This window comes from Lipophrys pholis (assembly GCF_963383615.2).
Source record: "Lipophrys pholis genome assembly, chromosome: 1".
NCBI lineage: Eukaryota > Metazoa > Chordata > Actinopteri > Blenniiformes > Blenniidae > Lipophrys > Lipophrys pholis.
The window spans coordinates 13,800,910-13,821,798 of NC_137635.1; the positions used below are offsets into that span (position 1 = coordinate 13,800,910).

The 20,889-nt window shown below is 41.2% G+C and overlaps 2 protein-coding genes across 3 annotated transcripts; both read right to left on the reverse strand.

The window, feature by feature from the left end:
• Positions 1-4,094: 4,094 nt before the first annotated feature.
• smim36 (small integral membrane protein 36) lies at positions 4,095-9,857 on the reverse strand. Of its 2 annotated transcripts, none has more exons than XM_080483156.1 (2): positions 9,347-9,857; positions 4,095-5,287 (listed from the first exon to the last, which is right to left on the reverse strand). In XM_080483156.1, exon 1 carries the CDS (start codon positions 9,690-9,692, stop codon positions 9,357-9,359), a length of 336 nt encoding a protein of 111 aa, XP_080339282.1. In that variant the 5' UTR covers positions 9,693-9,857; the 3' UTR covers positions 4,095-5,287; positions 9,347-9,356. The 2 variants fall into 2 exon arrangements, 1 of the variants encoding a protein (XP_080339282.1); XR_013936113.1 differs by having other exon boundaries at positions 4,539-5,287; positions 9,241-9,855.
• Positions 9,858-14,769: 4,912 nt separating this feature from the next.
• On the reverse strand, positions 14,770-19,836 carry hlfb (HLF transcription factor, PAR bZIP family member b). Its single transcript, XM_080460519.1, has 4 exons — positions 19,528-19,836; positions 18,332-18,676; positions 16,406-16,620; positions 14,770-15,431 (listed from the first exon to the last, which is right to left on the reverse strand). The coding sequence occupies exons 1-4, from the start codon at positions 19,628-19,630 to the stop codon at positions 15,216-15,218; spliced, it is 879 nt and encodes a 292-aa protein (XP_080316645.1). The 5' UTR covers positions 19,631-19,836; the 3' UTR covers positions 14,770-15,215.
• Positions 19,837-20,889: the final 1,053 nt, after the last annotated feature.

The window sequence follows — 20,889 nt, forward strand, 5'->3', positions numbered from 1 at the left end:
CCGGTTTAAAATCTTCAAACTGATCTAAAAACCTGGCCTAAAACCAGCTACAACTTTAGTTGTTTTTTGGTTTTTTTGTCTGTCCAATAATTGTGAGAAAATGGGACCTGAATTTGAGGTTGTTGGTGTTGTTTTGATGACAGTAACAATTCAGGGAGGCAGTAGCAGAAGTTTGTGTCAGTTTGTAAAACATTTAGAAATATATTTAAAAAAACAACAAGAACTGTTTGTTTGTAAATATTACAAGTTTACTCACTCTAAGCTGTATATTGGCCTCCAGTCATTATGGCTGCAGCAATGCGGAGAGGAGATAAAGCTTGTTTAAAAGGTGTATTTCAGATCCTCAGAAAGCCTTTGACTTGTGTTATTCTGCCTATGTTCAGTCACAGTTTTATCACAGCTCCCAGTTTGGATGTTAAAATATGGCAGAAGTGGTTTTGGTTCTCAGTGTTTGGCCTCGGGTCGTTTGAGGAGGGTTCAGAGGGGAAATCCCGACCCTCCCTTCCCTTCCTGTAACACAGTGACCAGCCAGAATGACCAGAGGTGTAACCCCCCCCCCCCAACACACACACACACACACACACACACACACACACACACACACACACACACACACACACACACACACACACACACACACACACGGAAAAGGCCTGGCACGCAAAGCGATGGCAACTCGGCAGCCGTTTAAAGGGAATCGGGTTCAGAGCAGGAAGGCGTTTCTGTTCCTGCACACCCTCTGAAACTTTGAACTAATTCCCTCTCAGGCGTGAGATCGCTCCGTCATCACAGGAGAGTCAAGGTCAGCTGCAGGCGGAGAAAATAAGCCATCAGAGAGTTGAAGGAAGCACCGACACGACTGGTTTTTGTCACGGAGACCAATACATCTGACCTCATTAGACTTCCTCATCATCCTCCTGCCATGATACAATACTCATCGATTCATGATCGAATGATCGATTAATTTGCTGATGATCCAACTATATTCATGTTGAACCATATTTGGCAGAGATATTTATTTCCCAAATGCAACGCAGTATGATTTTATTGGCTGATGATACAATGTAATTCATACTCAAATAAAATAAAGCATGTGGTTCGAATTTAGCGAGTAATCCTTAATTATTGCATACACACACACACACACACACACACACACACACACACACACACACACACACACACTGTGTTTTTTTTCCCGTAAACAAAGAGCAGCATGATATTTAATGTTACCATGATGATGAAGTGACAAACTTAGATTGACATATGTCCAAAATACCCTGAATCGGACAAATTGAATGTGGAGGAGAGCTGGAATCTGCTACTCAGTGTTTGGTTTTGTTTTGTTTTTGTTGGTGAGAGTGGGCGTGTCCACCAATGGTTGCCTTCATTGTCATATTTTGGTCAATAACAGACCAGAGAGGGGGTCCACAGCCTTTGTATAGAAGGAATCTGGGGGTCTCCCAGGGAACGAGCAGTTGGGATGCAAGCCAACAAATGAATAACAACCACCTGAACCAGCATCCTGATGATGATCTTTGGATTTGACCACACAGTGGTCGGGTTTAGGCTGCGAAAGCAGCTTTCACTTCGATAGGCCTGCGTTTGTGTGACCTCAGGCGGCTTCTGGTCCACACACTCCTCGGAGGCAGAGAGGATATTAGTTTGTAGGCAGGAGGAGGATATGAAGACTTAACCTCTGCGGCTCCATGAACTCCACGCTTCAAATCACTTCCAGAAGAGGAGGGGAGGGAAAGGAATAGACATTGGACTGCTTTGGTTCGAGGAGTCTGCAAAGACACTGAACCAGAAGGACCAAAAAAAAGACGTGGACAAACCTCAAAATCAAAAACTGTGTTTAACCCCGGAAAAAGTAACTGATCACATGAATGTAGCAGTAGTAGTCAAACGGCTTAACTCATAAAACAGCTATTAAATGTATATAAATGTAGTTTGGCTTGTGCAGGTCACTACAATGTGGCTTCCTAGCTCTCTGACCGTCTAATCAAAGGACGTGAAAATGGTGACGCTGTCAAATTCGCACTGGATGACCCCAGTGTTGCTTTCTCAAAATCTGATTGGTTAAAGCAACAGCTTCATTGCCATTTATTTCAAGCCATAGGTGAATCGATATAAACATGTTATGAAAGCTGCACAACAGGATGAAAAGCTACAAAATGAAAAGAGCAGACAATCTGAAATAACTGAGTACATATCCATTAATATGAAAACAACAAAATGAAACATTAAATTTATGATTCTGATGGGCCTCGTTGGCCTGACAGGCCATCTCTGTGATAATCTGGATGTTGGTTGAAATTACATCAGTTCATGGGGGGAAGATGCTCTATTACACAGTACACACCACACACAGTAATTCGATTGCACTGTTTTTTATTGGCAGATTTTCACAATAATTGTTTGTAACACAAGAGTCGAATGGAGTAAACAAACATGTTGAAGTTCAGACCGAAAGTGGTTTCTCGCTGTGAAAGATTAAGGTCTTATTTACGTGACAGTGTTTACAAGTGAAAATGGAAAACGCCCATTGCATTTTGGGTGCACGTTTACACAACACTGGTGTTCATTTGTGAGTTTTTCTTAAGCTAAAATGCAAAAATAAAGTGTTTTCACTTAAAACATTGTTGTGTGAACAGAGCCTCAAAAGATTTGAGAGAAAAAAATAATAATTTTCTGCAAACGGCAGTCTGTTGTTTCCTGATATATTACCTGCTCCATGACATCTGATTTTATTACATCCAGATCCTTCAGAAAAAAAACATGATTTATCCCTTAAATAAGAGCTCAGAAACACAGTGTACAGTATCCTTAATATCCAGGTTTTTTTCATTTCGATACAGATGATGATAGATTTCTTTTTTAATCATAAACAGATTATTGTTTGTTACATGACGTGTCAATCTATTTCTATTATTGGTGCCTTCATGGTGCGATACATAGGGTGGTTGTAGTCATTTTAAAATGACATGGACACCTTTTCTTTGAAATTATTACAAGACTTTTCAACCTCACCTTAAGTGATTATTATGAAAGCTAACCACTACCTAACACAGTTCTCATCCAGTACAACAGTAATGAAGTCACTGAGGATAGTAACCTGTTACTAACTTATTAACTTAGTACTAACTTATAGTGAAGTTACAGAAACACATTCATTTTGAAAGAGTTATAGTGCAGCACAAATTGAGACTCAAACAGTTAACATAATAAAGTGGAAAGTGGTGAAACCAAGATAATAGTATTTTGATTATTTTCTTTTACTGTTTCTTTTGAACCGTTAGAATGAGCCGTCAGCTTGTTAACAAGCAAACTTGTAACTGAAAAACTGTTGAAACTGAATTGGATTATTTAACCGTGAACTGATCTTTGTAGTTATATTTAATAGTTGTTGTGTTTTAATCCAAGAGATTAAACAATTTATAAGAATATTCGGTAAAACACATTTATCAAACTTCTGAGTTTCTGTTGGTTTTCTGTGCTTCTGATGTAACTATTAAACTATTGAGTTTCTAAGGTTTAAGGATAAAAAAGCTCACACTGTAGAAAATATATATTTTTTATATATACTGTATAAATGGAAACCAAAATTCAGATTTGACAGATTTCAAGGGTTTACGGTGTGAATGAACATGTCTGTAGATCTGCTGAGTTTCAGACATTTTGTTAAGTTTAGTTTGACTTTCATTAATTGAAAAGTTCTTAACTGGTACAGTATACAATTTTTTTTTCATTTCAATCCTGAACAGTATTTTAAAAATGGCTTACTGTTTTCTGATTCGACCCTGAAAATATTAAATATATAGAATATATTTCCAATAAATATTGAAGTACAATCACTTTATAAAGTGGACACCACTGATTTCTTTTTCCACTTCCTGCCATACCTCAAAGTACCTCCAGGGGTGCTACAGACACATCTGCAGCAACACTTTTATTTTAAGACATAGTTTGTCAACCATCTGTTATTGTAACTATAATTTTGTAGGCTTCAAAGATGAAAACTACAAATCCAGTACAGTACGAAGTTTTTCTGATGTGAACAATCACGTCCGTGGTTACATGTTTCTGTTATCATGTTAAAGTGTATTTTTAATACTTCCAAAACAAAAAAAAACATCTTTAATTTGAAAAAGGCTTGGATCTTCTCGGAGCGAGTGCGTCCTCCCTCTGAGGTTTGAATTACATCATAGATGGGCTTCAGGCGTTGGCATTAGCGGCGGCGTTGCGTGCTCTGTGCACCCTGAGCCTCGTGGCGGTTCGAGATGAGCCGACAGGTCAAACCTGAACATGACAAAATCTGCACCCGTCGACAACCTGAAGCTTATGTAACGTTCCCCCACGGACAAAAACACTGCAGCAGAGGAAACACATAATACATGCTCCTAATACAGGCTCCACATAATCCACTAACAAGAAATATGAAGTGGGGAGGGGGATTGTGCAATAAATATGATGGATGGGAGGCCACCATTGGTGGGCTGCTCAGCTGGTGGTGGTGTTTTTTTTTTTTTTATTTTATGTAAGAGGATTTGTCCCTACGAGGGCCTTGGTAGCACGGGCACACCAACGACCTGGTGGTGGTGGGGGTGGTGGGAGGTGGGGTTAGGATCATCCGTCAGGCAACGCCACAGCCAATGAGCAGAGGGGACCGACCCTGGAGGGGGGGGACGGTGTGATGGCGAGAGTCTTTTTGGTGGAGGAGGATTTCATCATTTCAGGAAGGTAGAGGGATTAAAGTGCCAGTTTGCCATTTTTTCCGAATCTGTGATGTCACCGTTCGACCTTCAGTCAATAGAAGTTAAAGCTGCATCCATCTTTTGTTGTTTCAAGTGTTTTTAATCAGTTTTATCGACTCTTGTTTGTGTGGTTTTAGCTTTCAGTGGTTCAACACTCATGTTGTCACTTTTCTTTGTGACATGACATGAAGACAACGCAACGTGATGCTGCGCGAGCAGCTACAATCACAACCTTTCTTATTTGCGTCTGTGATTAGCGGCCATGGCTCCTTTTTTTCGGAGAAAAAGTCACATAGCTGCTTCGACTCACATACAATCCGATCAATAGGAGGATGAAAAAGCTGTGAGCTGTCATAACCCACAGTCAGCCACAGTCAGCCATTGTTATCTACATTCTGGTGTCCACGTAGATCAAGAGGAGCATCAACCATCATCAGGTTCTCATCAGCCTGTAGGAGTCCCGGCAGCAGGGTGGAGTCTAAAGGGTGGAGCTCAGGGGGATTCTGGGATTTGCAGGTGAGGTTGAAGTCCTGAAAGAAGAAATGCAGTGATTAGACCTGCATGATTCCAACTTAATATTTTGTATCTGTGCCAAGCAGCTGTGTACCTGAACACCTCCTGAGACATGGGATTCCTGTAATGTTGATGTTATCATGTGACCAAGTAAATTAGATTGTGCCAGCTATCCAGAGTGAAGTAATAGATTGAGAAGACGCGTTCCCCGAGTTTGTATGAAGTATCTGTCAGTGAGACATAAACAGGATGTTTCAGTCGGAGGATTTCCCTTCGAACTAACGTCATCAGACATTCTCCATCGGCTTCTTTAACACCATCAAATCTCCACTAACACCAACATCTGCTGCCACCACATCTCCCCCCCGCCACCCCTACCCCACCCCGCCACTGCCGGGGCAACCAAAGGGTTAGTACGGCTGTCCGTCATACGTCAGAGGGATTCGTCCGTCCATTCATTACTTCTCTGTCAGCCAAGGGTTTATGTTGTCAGCTCACTTCATCTGCGCGATGGAGGAGCGGGAGGGGGAGGGTGGGGTTAGGGGTTTACTGGTCCGTTCAGAGCTTCATGCAGCAGAAGAGAAGACGAGCAGTCGGGGGGCCTCAGGATAACCAGTTTGGGGTTTGGTGAGGGGGTTTGATGCTGCTGATGTCGCCTTTTGAAATCCTCTCACACTGATTAATAAACTGCTGCTGCTGTTTTCATGTTTCTCTGTAACTTTAGAGACAAACTCCAAACACCAAGGACTAAGAAAACTGACACATCACACCCTTCTAACACCAATGACTCCAAAGTTTTAACTTTGCTCTATCACCATTGAAATCACTGTCTGAACTCTTTGGACCACTGAGCAGCGGTGGTTGGATAAAGTCTGATGGACACTGTAGTAAAGTGGACAGTGGTTACATTTATCAACATGGTCGGGATGCTGTGGCGTCCAGCTTTCACAACCATACATCCAAGGTCCAGAAAAATGCATGGAACAGTGGACAGTGGTCATATTAATCAATATAAAACCTCTGTTGCATGCAAAATATTTAATTCAGACATGTGCAAACAGGACAGCAAGGGAAAGTTATCAGGTTTGTTTGTACATTAACCGGCGGAATCTACTGTTTCCCATAGAATTCAATTATAGCGCAAATATAGCTGGTTGTGCTAACTGGGCATATCAAAAACATTAGCTTAGATATTAAATGTGTATCTTCAAGTCTCAGCTGAGCAGGTCAGACAAATAGGAAAATATCCTAAAACAAAACATGAAGACATTTAAATTTGTATAGTCTATTGGGATATTGTTCAGTCTCAGTTCAAAGCTGATCATGTTTCATAAATTAACTTGATTTCCACCATTTATTTTTCCCTGTTTGTGCTGAAATGTTCACTCAGTTCATGCATGTGTCTGTAACATCCGATTACAGCGTTCAGGAAGTATGATGCGTCAGCGTAAAGCTGTTACATAAACATGATTTATATCAAACAGTCATGGTCCCGTCTCCATGTTCCTGCAGGAGAAGTAATCATCCTGCCTGAAGATGCTGTCCAGTCAAACAGGGAAAGAAACAGCTGTGGTGAAATCGGACCAAGACATTTCCACATGTGGATCAGCTTCATTTCAAAGAGTTCAGAGACGTCAGTCAGGCTGTAGCTGGCAGGAACATCTCCGCATGTCGCATGAAAACCAAACAGCCTGCGTTGAGCGTAGAAAAGGTTTTTTCAGCTTTTTGAAAACGGCTCATTTTCTTATGCGTTTCATTGTGTCACTGTGGCAAATATCTATTTTAACTTCAAATCATCTTATTTTGGTAAACCTAGCCAAAGACAAGCAGACATGGAGTTTTCAGTTTTCTGCCTTCATAAATGTGGATGAGAACAAGCAAGTGAACCAACTAAGTGGTCCAGGTGTGACCTGCTTGAACAAAGAGATACAAAAATCTGTTTATCTGGTCTGAATATACTGAAAAGGTCTGTTTTTCCAACAGATTTCTTCTTTTTTTGAAGTTACTTACATTATGAGGTCAAAAAACAAGTGAATTAATTGAATAAGGAGTTTAGCTGTCACCATAACTTATAAGTTGAAACGAGGAGCATTACGTAGGAACATTTACCACCAACAGAGAAAGCCAGACAGTTTTAATGGTGTTTTAATGACTTGATGCTGTTTTCCTTTTAAAAATCCATCTCATGAGATAATCTGATCTTTTCAAAGCTGCTATGTGCAGATGTCGCAGGAGGCATCAGATATTTGCTAATTTCAGGATAATATTGAGAGTATTACATTCATTAATGTGCACACTTACAAAGTGTTAAAGCTGGAGGAAAGGATATAACGTTCTATTAAGTGCCAGCAGATCAGAAACTAATAGATTGCTATAACTAACTAATGAGGTTTATGTTAGCTGATGATGAGATTAATGAGCAGTAGCTGTCGACGACCTCCATCAATGTCACACTGAGAAACCCAGTGTGACGCTCGTCATTGATTTCTATGTATTTGTGCATATGTATGATGGATTATAGCCTGAATGTGTCCCATATTTGTGTATGATTGTATGGAACAGATGCCCTCGGCAGAGCGAACTGCCACTAATGATCACATGCACAGCTGCAGGTCATTTCACACAAATCGCTTTTTCTCAACTTTGCATCCGCCATTTTCAAACCAACAAATCCCCTCAGTTTGTTTCCCCTCATGGTTTTGATCTTGTTTTTAATCCTCATGGGACAGACGGCGAGCACTACTCCGTGTTTTTGATGCAGCCACTGTACCAGAAGTGATGTCGGACAGAAACACTGTGTCCAGCAGATTTGTTGGTTTGAGCCACACAAACGGCACGAAAGGCGTGTCCCAATACCCAAGAATCAACCAGCTTGTACTTGTGTATCCCCATAAATTCAAAAGAACGCCACCTTGTGGGGGTAATTGGCTAAGTAAATGGCATAAGTGAGGAGTCCCCATTTTGTCCAGCAATTGGAGGTGTGTGTGTGTGTGTGTGTGTGTGTGTGTGTGTGTGTGTGTGTGTGTGTGTGTGTGTGTGTGTGTGTGTGTGTGTGTGTGTGTGTGTGTGTGTGTGTGTGTGTGTGTGTGTGTGTCACAGTCCCCACACTGTTGGTAAATTGGCAAGTTTGGGTTTCCAAGAAGTCAAGAGTGTCTATTCTGTCTGTTAATTGACTGGTGTGTGTGTCCAAACCGTTTAGTACTAATACTTGCTTTGAGTCTGTACATCGTTGGCAAACGAGCCAGTGTGTGCCTCCAATTTGTTGCTAAGCTGACACTTGTCTTTTCTCACTTTGTCAGTATATCTACACATCTGTGTGTCCACCTTGTTGGTCATCGAATGGGTTTGTGGTTCAGTCGCTAAACTAGCAGGTGTGTGTCCCCAGTCTATTGGTAAACTGGCAGGTGTTTGTTCCCACTTTGTTGGTAAACTGGCAGGTGTGTGTACCCAATTTGAACATACAGCCACACTGACACTTTTTGAAATATATTTCTTAAATATTAAATGTTAAATCAAAAAAAATAATAAATAAATAAATATATATATATATAAAAATGTAAATGTCAACTAAAATCCATTTTTCTTTTGGCAGTTTGTATACAATAATTATCGCTTAACTAATTTCTGTTGTAATTTTGCAGTTTTTTTCAATACTGATGCAACTGTTATATGTCAATATTAAAGGTTTATAGTAACACTTTGTTTTTTCTATTTTGTCAATAATAAATTTAAATATTAAATTCTGAATATCATTTTATTGTGTTACACCTTTAATAAAAAAAATTTCCATTTACATCTTCTGTAGATTATCCATATTCTTAATATAATGTAGGTGTTATATCGATATTTCTAAATCAATCTTATGAACATGAACTTGTATCATTAACACCATTCGAAGTTTTTCTTTGTTTTTCTTTGTGCTTTGAATTTATACAGGTCATTTTTCACCTTTTGATCACCTCCTTCTTACCTCCTGCCGACTCCTGAGGAGCTCATCCACACTGTCCAGGGAGGATAAGATTTCAAATAAGAGTCAGAGAATAGAAACACCGTACAAAGTGATAACACTTCAGCACCTCCTCCTCCTCAGACCAGCGTGCTCCTCTTCTCCCTCTCGCGCTCCCTCTCCCCTCGCTCCCGGCTCAGGTCGGGAGTGGGTGGCTCGCCGTGGCCGGCTGTGTTGTTGGGCTCGTAGCGGGACGAGGCGGGCGAGTTCTGCATGACCACGAGGCGGATGGGCGACTGTGTGGGTGGTGGCGGGGCATTGTCGGGGGCGTACTCCTTGGTGGGGTCCTTGCCGCGGCAGTCGTACAGGATGCAGGAGATGAGGAAGACCAGGAGCAGGATGACATAGCTGGCAACCAGGATGATGAGGTTGAGGGTGACGGGGTCAATCTCCAGGTAGAACTCCATAAAACCCATGATGGCGCCTCATATCTCGCCCCGGGTCCGGGGGGGTGCGGGGGGTGGGGGTGTCAGCGAGATATCAGCCCCGAGACGAGGAAGAAGGAGAGCGTGTTGATGGACGGACGGCTGGTCAGAGAGAGACAGAGTGAGCAGAAAGAGAGCAGAAAGAGCAGAAAGAGCAGAAAGAGAGCGGCGGCGGGTGAAATGAACGATGAGAGGAGGGCTGGGGCTCGGGGGGGGTGGGGGTGGGGTTGGGTGACAGCAGGCTAGTGAATGTGAGGCTTTAAAAGACATTAATCCTCCGACCTGGACTCCCGGCAGCCAATGATGATGAAAGCTGCTCAGTTTTAATAACTTAAGCTGCCATTTTGATTTCAGCGGCCGGACACTTTAGAGCGCCGCCAACCGAGCCACACTCAGCCAAATGGAGGAGCGAGCGCACACCTGTCAGCACATCTCATCACGTAACACAAATTAAACAGGAGCTGCGTGGTGTCACTGCGAGCCAGCACAGTCCACATCTGAAATGAAATTACACTATAAGCAAATCAGAGCAACCACATGCAAGCATGTGCTGAGGGGCTTTTCACCCCCGAGGGGAGAGTCACCCCACCTTCAATCGGCCCTACACCAGCCTCCAAACTATCAGACTGTTGGACTGGTTGGGAAACTGGTTTGAAATGGGTTATGGACTGATTAGAAAGAGTGTTTCTGACTGGTTTTGGGATGCCATTCAGTTGGCTTTTGAACTGGTTTGAAACTGCTTTTAGACTGGCTTTAAACCAGTTTGAAACAGTTTTTGGACTGCTTCTAGCCTTGTTTAGGCCACGTTTGAAAATGGTTATTGAACTCTTATGGAACTGCTTTGAAAATGGTTTTAGGCTGGATGGAAACTAGTTTTCTACAGGTTTCAAACTCGCGTTTTGACTTCTTAGAACCCAGTTAAGAAGATCCCGTTTGAAAGTTAGACTCAAACTAGTTTGAAGCAGTTTTTGTGTCAAAGATTGCTGATTAAAGAAGGATTCATGCATTACAAGCACTTTGGAAAAGGGAGGTGGAGCAAGCAGCCAACAAAGCTGTGCCTTTGCTTTGTTGTGCCAAATCCAAACAGAGAAAAACCTGGAGCACAAGGAACACAGAAATCAAGGGACTCGGCCAACGCTGAAACACAGACAAATCAGCCAACAAGACACACAAGAGAAGTCCAAGAATATATACCACAGCTACCAGGTGAAGACAATCACCCACTCAGACACAGGTGAAACACATCAGGGCAGGGTGCAGCAATCAGACACGGGGAAGGGAAATCAAGGAGCTTGAAATGGAAAAGTTAGAATCTCAAAAAAACATAAGAGCACTGGACATGTTTGACATTTCAGACTGCTGTGAAGCTGGTTTAGATCCACTTGGGATTCCTCTGAAAGTGATACCTCAGTGATACCTCAGCCGGCTCAAAACTGCCATTACACTGGTTTTCAAACCAGTTTTCGGACTGCTTTGAAACTGGTTAAGCGCCAGTATGAAAAAGTTGATATTAGAAAATGGTTTGGGGCTGGATGAAAACTGCTTTCTTGATTGGATTTAGGCTGCCATTAAGTTGGTTGGCTTTTGAACTGGTTTGAACCTGCTTTTGGGCTGCTTTCAAAACAGTTTGAAACTGTTTTCGGACTGGCTTGAAATTGGTTTAGGTCTTCTTTGAAGAAGGTGATTGGAGGCCTCTGAATATGATTTCTCACTTGTTTTGAAATGGATATCAGTGGCTGTTAGCTATGACCTCTCTCTTAAAGCTGTTTAATGGTGGAAAAGTGGGACGTCTTTAAAACGGGACAGTTTGTGTCTGAGACAGAGCTCATTTGCACACGAGGAGGATAAAGTGCCGCCAGGATCAAGGCTAATTCCTCCCGCACTCTCATTCAATCAGCCCTCCATCTGCGTGTGTATATATATATATATATATATTTATTTATTTAAAAAAACAAAAAAATTAAAGGAAAACCAGACAGCAGATGGTTGAAAAAAGCAGAACAGAAACAGTTTCAGACAAGGTCAATCTGGGATGTGTCGTTCCGTCCTGAAGGACTCTGAACAACCTGTTTTATGTTGAATCTGGTTTTGAATTTGCTGTACTTTGTCAGGGTTCTGATGTTTTGTATGGTTAGATTTTATTTATTTTCAAGCGAGGAGGAAAAAAAGGCCCACATTACTGTAAATTAGTCTTTAAGTTGATGAACATAAAATTTTTGTTTTGCATTAATATTACTCATGAATAGAAAATCTGATTACATTTATTAGAAAATGGTAGGTCGAGGTTTTTTTAATTTATCATTTACGTTTCTAAAACACAAGTTTGTTTTTCCTCTTCCTGTTTGCACATTCAGTGGCATGCTGCCATCTGCTGGTCATCTGTAAAATAACATCCAACAATGTTCATCCCCATAAATGTTTGCGTTACTGTTTATTTGAGTCACTTTGCTGATGGTTTGTGTTTTCATTTGACTCCGATGACATTCTGTATTTTTATTGAAACAGTGACACCCAGTGGACAGATCAGGAACTGCAGCTATTTTGATTAAAGTTGGCTTTTTTCCGTGTTTGGCCCTTTTTTGGACCGTGGGCCACATGTTTGACACCGCTACTTCAGTAGGTTGGAATATTTCTGTGCTTTGAAGTGAAACAAAGTCAAACTGAAGTTTATTCTTCCTTTAAATAAAACAAGCAAAAAGGCTCAGACTGAATGTGAACTTTTTCTTTAATATTCTTTAAAATACAGGAGAAGAAAAATCTCAACTCTGATAAACAAACAAACAGAGAGAAATGTAGTTTTGAACACATTCCTCTGAAAATCAACCTACAAAGCAAAAACAGAAAGGTCGAGGTCTTTCTCATGTGTTAAAAATACACAGGGAGGTTTTCCATAATGCCCACACATCAACCCGACACATATCTATACATCTGTGGATATACATCTGTCTGGTCATATATAATCTATTTAAGTTTATACATTTCTGAGGATGAAAACTTTTTCCAAAATACACACAAAGAGAAATCTACATAGGAAAAGAGACTGTACAAAAAAATCCAGTCTGTAAAAACATTAAAACTTTTTATCATAGTAATATATCCTCTTTATATTTATATTCATGTAACAGATCTTTTTTTGGTCTGTAGTAAAGAGTACTGAAGTAAAAGACATCACAAATATACATTCATGTCTCGCTCGGCCACCGGGGGGTGCACTCGTCTCCGAGTGAAGTTAAAAGGTGCTGACTAAAAAGCTGCTATTGCACCAAACCCCCCAAAGCAAACTATTTAAATGTTTAAATGGGGAAAGTTTCTGCTTTTATGGGTGTATTTCACATTTTATGGTAAAAGAAATTAAAAAAAACCAAAACAAAATGACAGAAATTTATAAACAACAGGTTGACATTTATTTAAGGAGAAACTCCAGGTAAACAGAGAATTATTCGTTTTTAAATTCTGATAAAAGAACAATCTGTAAAACTGATCAGAATAAAAAGCTTACAACTCAGATTTATAAGATGAGATTCACATTATCAATAATTCTTGGAACTTGTACTTTTTTTGGAGTTAGATTTGAAAAAAATTACTATAGGCAATTAAAAAAAGATCAAATTCCAGGAAGGAATCATTTGTAGATACTAAAGAAAATGAGTAATTTAGAAAATCGAAATACCAACGTTAAAATGTAGAAACAAGTTTAAAGGAAAAAATTTAAAACGAAAAAAACTAAATTATAGGAAAAAGAGAAATACGTTTAGAGAAAAAATATGGAATGTAGAGAAAATAAAGACAAATAATGAATCTTTTTGTTCCAGTTTGCCTCTGAAAATAAACAAGAACACAGCTGATTTCACAAACATTTTGAAAAATGTTTCTATTGAAACTTACTTGGGAATTTGAGGGGTTTTATTTTGTTAAATTTGTCACAAAGTCTGCCATTGTTTTGTGAATACTTGAATACTGCTGAAGGATGCAAAGGGACTCCAAACAGCAACAAACAAATGGGGAGGAAGAGGAGGAGGAAGAGGTCTGGACAGGTGGGAGAGTCCCTGCAGGTAAGGGAGCAAGAGTCTGTCTGTGGCTCTAAAGTGCAGAGGAGGCGGAATGAAAAGGTCAAAGATCAGAGGTCAGTCGCTGGTGTGATGAGTTGAGGAGGAGGAACTGATGCCAGCGCGTTTGAGTCGACTTGCAGAAGGAAAAAAAAAAAGGCAAGAAAAACCAACATAAAATGACTCACATCGTCCACGAAAAGCCTCCGTTGTCATGGAAACAAGAACAAGCAAGAGGAGCTTTTCACATCCTCCATCTCATATAAAGTGTCAAAAACAGTTAATATCAATAACTGAACGTGAAAATGTATCTTACATTTACACCCAGAAATACTTTCACAATCGATTGTTTGAAATTCATATATACAATCATGGATCATTTCTTGGCTATAGACTGTAAATATACTATGGAAACTTGAAATGGGTTTTTTTGACAAAACTATAAATCACCAAATAAGAAAAAAAAAAAACAACAACTGACTTGTCTGGAATGAAACTTAGAGGCTGGAATGAAAACCAACTATTGGTGTGAATAAAAACTCTAAAGGTTCCCAGAGGTGATCTCTGAGGAACGCCAGATTGAAGTAACGCCATTCACAGCGTGAAACTTCTCTCATTACTATGAATTATATTTTAATGTTGAAAACAAGAAGTAATGCTTTAAAAACAACAGATTTGTATAAAATAACGTTTTGATTTGTGAAATTGTCATAGTTTTTGAGATTTTATTTGTGAATTTATTTCGGACCGTTTCAGATTTATGGGCCCCAAGAGTTGATCTCTGTGGAACACCACGCTGCAAAAAAAAAAATCTGTATCCTTCATTAGATATACATTCCTCGTACATTTTAAGATACTTTCCTCTATTTTAGATCTTCTTTGAAAAGACAGAAATAAAAACAAAAAATTTTTCAAAATCAATATACATACAATATGCATGTATATTACGTATGTACATTTTCTTCTGATTTGATAATCAGGCTCTATCAAGATACGATAGAGTCATTTTTAATATATTTTTTGTGATACTTTATGAATGAATAAAACGATATATTCATACATCATGTAACCATTAATTAGTTTTTGCCTGAGTATTTGGGATAAATAGAACTTCAGGAGCCCCAGCAATGATCCCTGTGGAACTCCAAAGTTAAAATAAGTGCATGAATCACCAGATGTCACTATGAGTTTGGTTTTGTGAGATTTGTTGATGAGAAGTCGAACTCTGAGAACTTTGCGTTGATTTCAACCTGCGAGAACATGAGAGATGCTCGATTGTTTGTGTTCCCATCAAGTGATTCACAGCAAAGAACCTCATCGGTCGACTTGCTGCGAGACGAGTCGCTGGGACCTTGAGCTCAGAGGAGGGTCTCTGTGTGTGTGTGTGTGTGTGTGTGTGTGTGTGTGTGTGTGTGTGTGTGTGTGTGTGTGTGTGTGTGTGTGTGTGTGTGTGTGTGCGCGCTCGTCTTCACAGCGGCCCGTGCTGCGCCTCGTACTTGGACAGGATGCCCTTGGTGCGTCCGAGCTCCTTCCTCAGGTCGGCCACTTCCTCCCTCAGAGCTGAGTTCTCCTTCTCCAGGAAGCCGGCGCGGATGGCGATCTGGTTTTCCTTCAGCCGCCGCGCGTCCCGCGAGCGTTTGGCCGCCATGTTGTTCTTCCTGCGCCGAGCCCAGTACTTGTCATCCTGCTCGAAGGAGGAGGAGCGGGGGGAGGGGGGGTGGTCGAAGAGAGACGGCGGGATTACTTCAAATGTTCGGTCTGTCCCTCCGATTGAACAGAACTCAAACTGCCACTGACTCATTATTTCCCCCTGTGGTACAGGAGGGGTATTACAATCAGACGTTGCTAGATGAAATGTTGCAAACAGATATTTCCCTCTCTGCTTTCAAATGTTAAAGTTTAATCGACGAGAAGAACTCAGCGCTTCAGTTTTCCACCAATGAACAACAGTGATGAGCTGCAGGTTTGTTGACATTAATACCACCATTTAGGAATATTTCTCTTTTAAGACTAAAATAAGATTATTCTAAAATCTAAATTAACGTAAAAACTTCCAACAGAATTTAAGTGACAAAAAATATTTTTTCTTACATTTTTTAAAGTCTAATTATTATTCAAAAATAAACAAACTCTTTTTCCAGATCATTGTGGTATAGCTTAATTGTTTGATTATTTTAAGTTTGGAAACACAAGGATATCGTTAACTGTTGGAATCAAGACAATTTGAGAATTATTCTGTTGAGTCTATTAATTTGAAAATAATGTTCCTCTATTTGATAACTACTTTGTCTTAAAAAAAAAAAAAAAAAAAAAGATATTCAGCTTTATATAATGTGTGTATTTTAATATTATTTGAAAATTTAACTCCACTTTATTAATTGTCTCATTCAAAAAATAGAAATTAAAAATATATTTTTTTCCTTTTACAAATAAATAAAATTTTCTCCAAAAAGGAAAACGGGAATATTCAGTGAGATTTTACATTCACATATTTTTAGATTATCTGTATTGTATAAAGTAGCACAATTCAAAAAAGTTCCTGAAAAGTGTCTGACTGTACGAGTAATCTCTTCATGTTTCTCCAAAACGTTAAAACATCTCGTGAGATGGACAGGAACACGTGAAGAGTTCCTCCTCTCAGAACCGGCTCCCACTTACCTTCAGGTCCTCGGGGATGAAAATCTTTCGAGCTTTCTTGATCATGGGCTGAGGTTTGAGCTCCTCGGCCGAGAACTTCCGCTTGCGTGGATCGAAGATCTCCTGACCCGGCACGCTGGACAGAGCCAGGTCGGCCGGGTCCGGCTCGTAGCCCACCGGGACCTGGATGGAGTCCGGATCGATGGGACTGGGAGTGTTTCTTGAGCCCGGGAGGACTGAGAGCAGCGAGAGGAGAGCAGGTTCAGCAGATGCACATGGTCTGAGGTCGATTACACTCAGTTTCTTTAATACAACTGACATTCGAGCTGCAGCCACCAGGTGGAGACAAATACCCAGAAAGAATCAAATCAGACCAGAGTCCTGATTCACATTTCTAGTTCTATTAAATTAAGGTGCAACACTGCAGATTTATAAACTCCCTCTGGCTCCGAGCATTTACCTTTAAGGACTTTGAAGTGGCAGGTTTGAGCAGCAGAGATAATAAAACCCTGAATTTTCACTCAAGTCATTAATTTGATGTTTTACATGACCTGGTGTTCGTCCGGACACAGTTTGTACACAAGACGATGGTTGCCGTTCACTTCACCACAGGAGGTTTGCGCTTTGTCCTCACCCTCGTGAACTTTTGAAAGTTCGAGACTCGGTTCGGACACAGATTTCTCCATTTTGGTATCAACGTGAAACACTGCAGTTTGTTGATCAGAATAGACATGATGGAACTTTGATGAAGATCTCCTGCGCCCTCTTCTGACTGCCGCCTGTTCAGTAAACGCCTCACGGAGAGAAACTTTCATTTCTCCGGAGAACAATCAGCAGACAGGTTAAAAACTCCACGTGACCGCGGTGGTTTCAATCGTTTGGATCTGCAAAAAAAATGCCATTGAGCTGGGAGGCCAAAACTTCTGATTGAGATTTACCTACAACCTACCAAACCACCAGCCAACAACTAATCAACCAACCAACCAAACAAATTGATTACAAAACCACCAACCAACTAAACAACAAATCAACAAAATAACCAACCAACCCAACTCGGGTCTTTTTAAAAAAAATTTTTTTTTAAACATTTATTGAATTAATTGATCGTATTTCTTAGTTGATTTCGTTCTCATTTAGTTGCAGAAACTCACAAAAACCCTTTTTTCAGTGACAGCAGGGATATTTGCAGCCTGTTTCACCCGTTTCCTCCTCCTCCTCGGTGAGTCAGTGAACGCCTCACCGCTGAGCTGATTGATTTTTATAAGCAAAGATTTATCCCCTCCGTCTGTTTTTTTTTTTTTTTTTTGGGAGGTAAAAACCGCCTCCAGCAGCGAGAATCCACCTACACAAACACGGCAGCTCCCAGACAACCAGAGGAAAAGCTGAGAGGACGGGTAGAACTCCCTGCATTCAGGTATATACGAGACCCACTAACTTCTGCGATCACGCTAACCGGGTACGGCTTTGATTTTGATGAACATCTGTAAACGTCAGACCCAAAACCCAACGCTGGTGCTAATAGAACCCGAGTCAAAAGTACCTCAGGGACATGTCCTGGGACTTGTCTTGTTTCGTCTTTCACCTTGACACTCTGCTTTACGACCACTGAATCATTCCTACATAGAGTAAAATGTACCTCAATGACTAATATACTTAATTAATACTTCAATCCTACATGAGCGGATTGGAGAACCTCCAGTCCAGTCCCTTGTGGTTTCTCCTCTCTCATAAATGTTAGAACATAACAGATCGTCGTGTTTTGGGAAAAAGCCGAAGCGTTCATCTTCAGTTTTGTTTCTCGCTCTTTGCTCGTCTTCGTCACTTCTCATTCAGTTTAATCTTTTAAATGAGCAGAGAAACCTTCGGACTCGTCCCAAACATTCTAATGACACAGGAATTGGTGATTGGTGGTGTAGAGGTGATGAAGGCGGAGCTCCTCGGGGGTACCTGCTCTGGCCGGGCTGCTGTGCAGGCAGTTTGGCGACATGACGCCGGTGTGGACGGAGGTGGAGGCGTGGCTGCTGAGGTCCATCACGGAGGGCGTTGCCGGGGCCGGGGACATGACGGTGGGCTGGCGCGGTGTGGCGTGCTGATGGCGGTGGTGGTGGTTGGAGGGGCTGGACGGGATCCCGTTCTCGGACAGGAACTCCTCCAGGTCCATGTACTCCAGCTGGAAGTAGTCTCCATCGTACGACAGCGTCTTGTCCCACAGCGTGGGTCCCAGGAAGGCCGACTGGGGGGCGCTGCGCTCCTCCTCCAGACTCTTCTCCTTCTCCTGCTCCTTGCTGAACGCTGCAGGGCGGCAAGAGGAGCCGGGGTCAGTCAGGAGGGTCACACACGGAGGACAGATCTGCAGCGCTTTACGCCGCACAATGAAACATCAGGCAGCGTCTGTCTATTAAAAAACATTTATTAAACAAAACGCTTGCAAACACACGAACTTCCCCACAGTGGGACGAATAAAATAAGTTACTATTCAGTCGGTTTCACTTCAGAACATATAGGAGTCACTGGTAAAAAGCTCAAAACAGGGCAGAAAGGCTCTTAAATGTTAGGGGTGTTTCAGGGTCATTTTTGAAGCGTTTTAAGAGCGTTTCTAGGGTGTTTCAGGGATATTTTAGTGGCGTTTCAAGTAGTTTTTACATTCCTAAAACGCTCCTAAAAAGCCTCAGAAATTTCACAAGCATCATTACCCCTTCTGCAATCTGCTGACGCCACAAGGGGCAAAACGCAACTAAAAACAGGGCAGAAGAGGTAAAACAGCTCACAGAAGGGCAGCTCCCATACAAGGAAAAAATGAATAAATTAGTTCACAAACAACGCATGGAAGTAAAACACAGCTCCAAAACAAGGCAGCAGGGTTAGAATTGTCCCAGCTGCCGCCAACATTTGTTATTTATGAGAAATTCTGAACTCTAAAAGATCTAACTTTCCTTTAATGTTGAACAAAATAATGTGCAAATTAAACCGAGTTTGGTCTCAATTGGTTTTCCAATCATACAAACACTGGATAATAATTATACAACAATAAAGATTTAAACATTTAAGCCCTTGATCGCTGAAGAACTTGTGTAAATTGTGCTCAAGTCGAGTTAGAAGTTTTCCCCGTGGGGTCGCGGGTTCGAGTCCCGGTGCAGACGGACCTTCGGCATGGTGGCGCAGCGACAGCTTCACCGGGTTCTCCAGCAGAGACTTCAGCACTCCGTGTGTCGCTGCGGGCACGAAAGCCGGGCCCATCTTCTGCATCACGCCCGCCTGCGTGCGTCCGTGGAACCGGGGGAGGAAGAAAAAAAACCGCGGCGGGAGCCGCCGGGAGGAGAGAATCCGCGACGGAGCCGACGGAGCCGGAGCGGGCTGCAGGAGTTGGACACGACGAGGACCGAGAACCAAACACCAAACACCGAGCAGCTCCGAGTCCGCGTGTGACCGCAGAGGACTGCCGACTTCAAACCTGCGTCTCCCTCTCTCTCTCTCTCTCTCTCTCTCTCTCTCTCTCTCCACATCACGCGCACCCACTCGCGCGCACGCCTTCACTGTGCACGTGGAGCCTCGCTGCCTCACCTGCTCAGGTTTCGTCCTCCAGCCTCGAAACACACACACACACACGCACACGCACGCACACACACACACACACACACACCCGCATCGTTAAAGCAGCTAGGATTATTACTCTATTGCAGTAACGTGAGTACTTGTAATTCATTAGGTAGTAAAGTAGATTACATGATGTCAATGAAGTGAGTAATATTGCATTTTTAAATTACAAAATTCCAAATAATAATAAAACAAAATATATCTGTATTATGGTTACAAGAGTATTTGTAATCCATTATTTTCATGATCTATTAAAAATATCGGTGGTGTGAAATATATTCTATGTTTAAATAATACCACCTTCATACGAACTATTCATGCACAGCAAATATTTGTATTCCTAATAGTAATTTGTTACTTCCAAACCCATGACTTCTGCAAAATCAAAGTAGATTACATGATTCTAATTCTACAAAAACAAAAGTGAAATTACATCATTTCATAAAGTATGTATTAAAGTACAATTACCCCATACAACTCAATTTTAGTAAAGTGAGTACATACAGTCTGCCACATGTCATCAAGTAGTGAAGTAGATTACGTGGTGAAAGTGGTACTTAATAATGAGACAAATCAAATATTTATTTGCGAAACCGTTTAAAAAGCTAGAATGATATCTTAAAAGGCAAATTTCAGCAAAGAAAATGAGAAAAGACGAAAATGACACAAAAACAGATGTAAAATGGACAAGGAGAAGTTAAATTAATAACATTTCATGGATAAGAGATACAGAAAAGTAGGATATGTAGTAGAATACACATATAAAACCAACAGAAACGAGACAAAATGTTAAACAACATACAAAGAGATGGAGAAACCACCAGAGAGTCACGGCAGAGGAATGAACCGACTGAATCTTAAATAAAAAACAGAATACAGAGTGACATGATGTGATTAAAGGTGCAGGATGG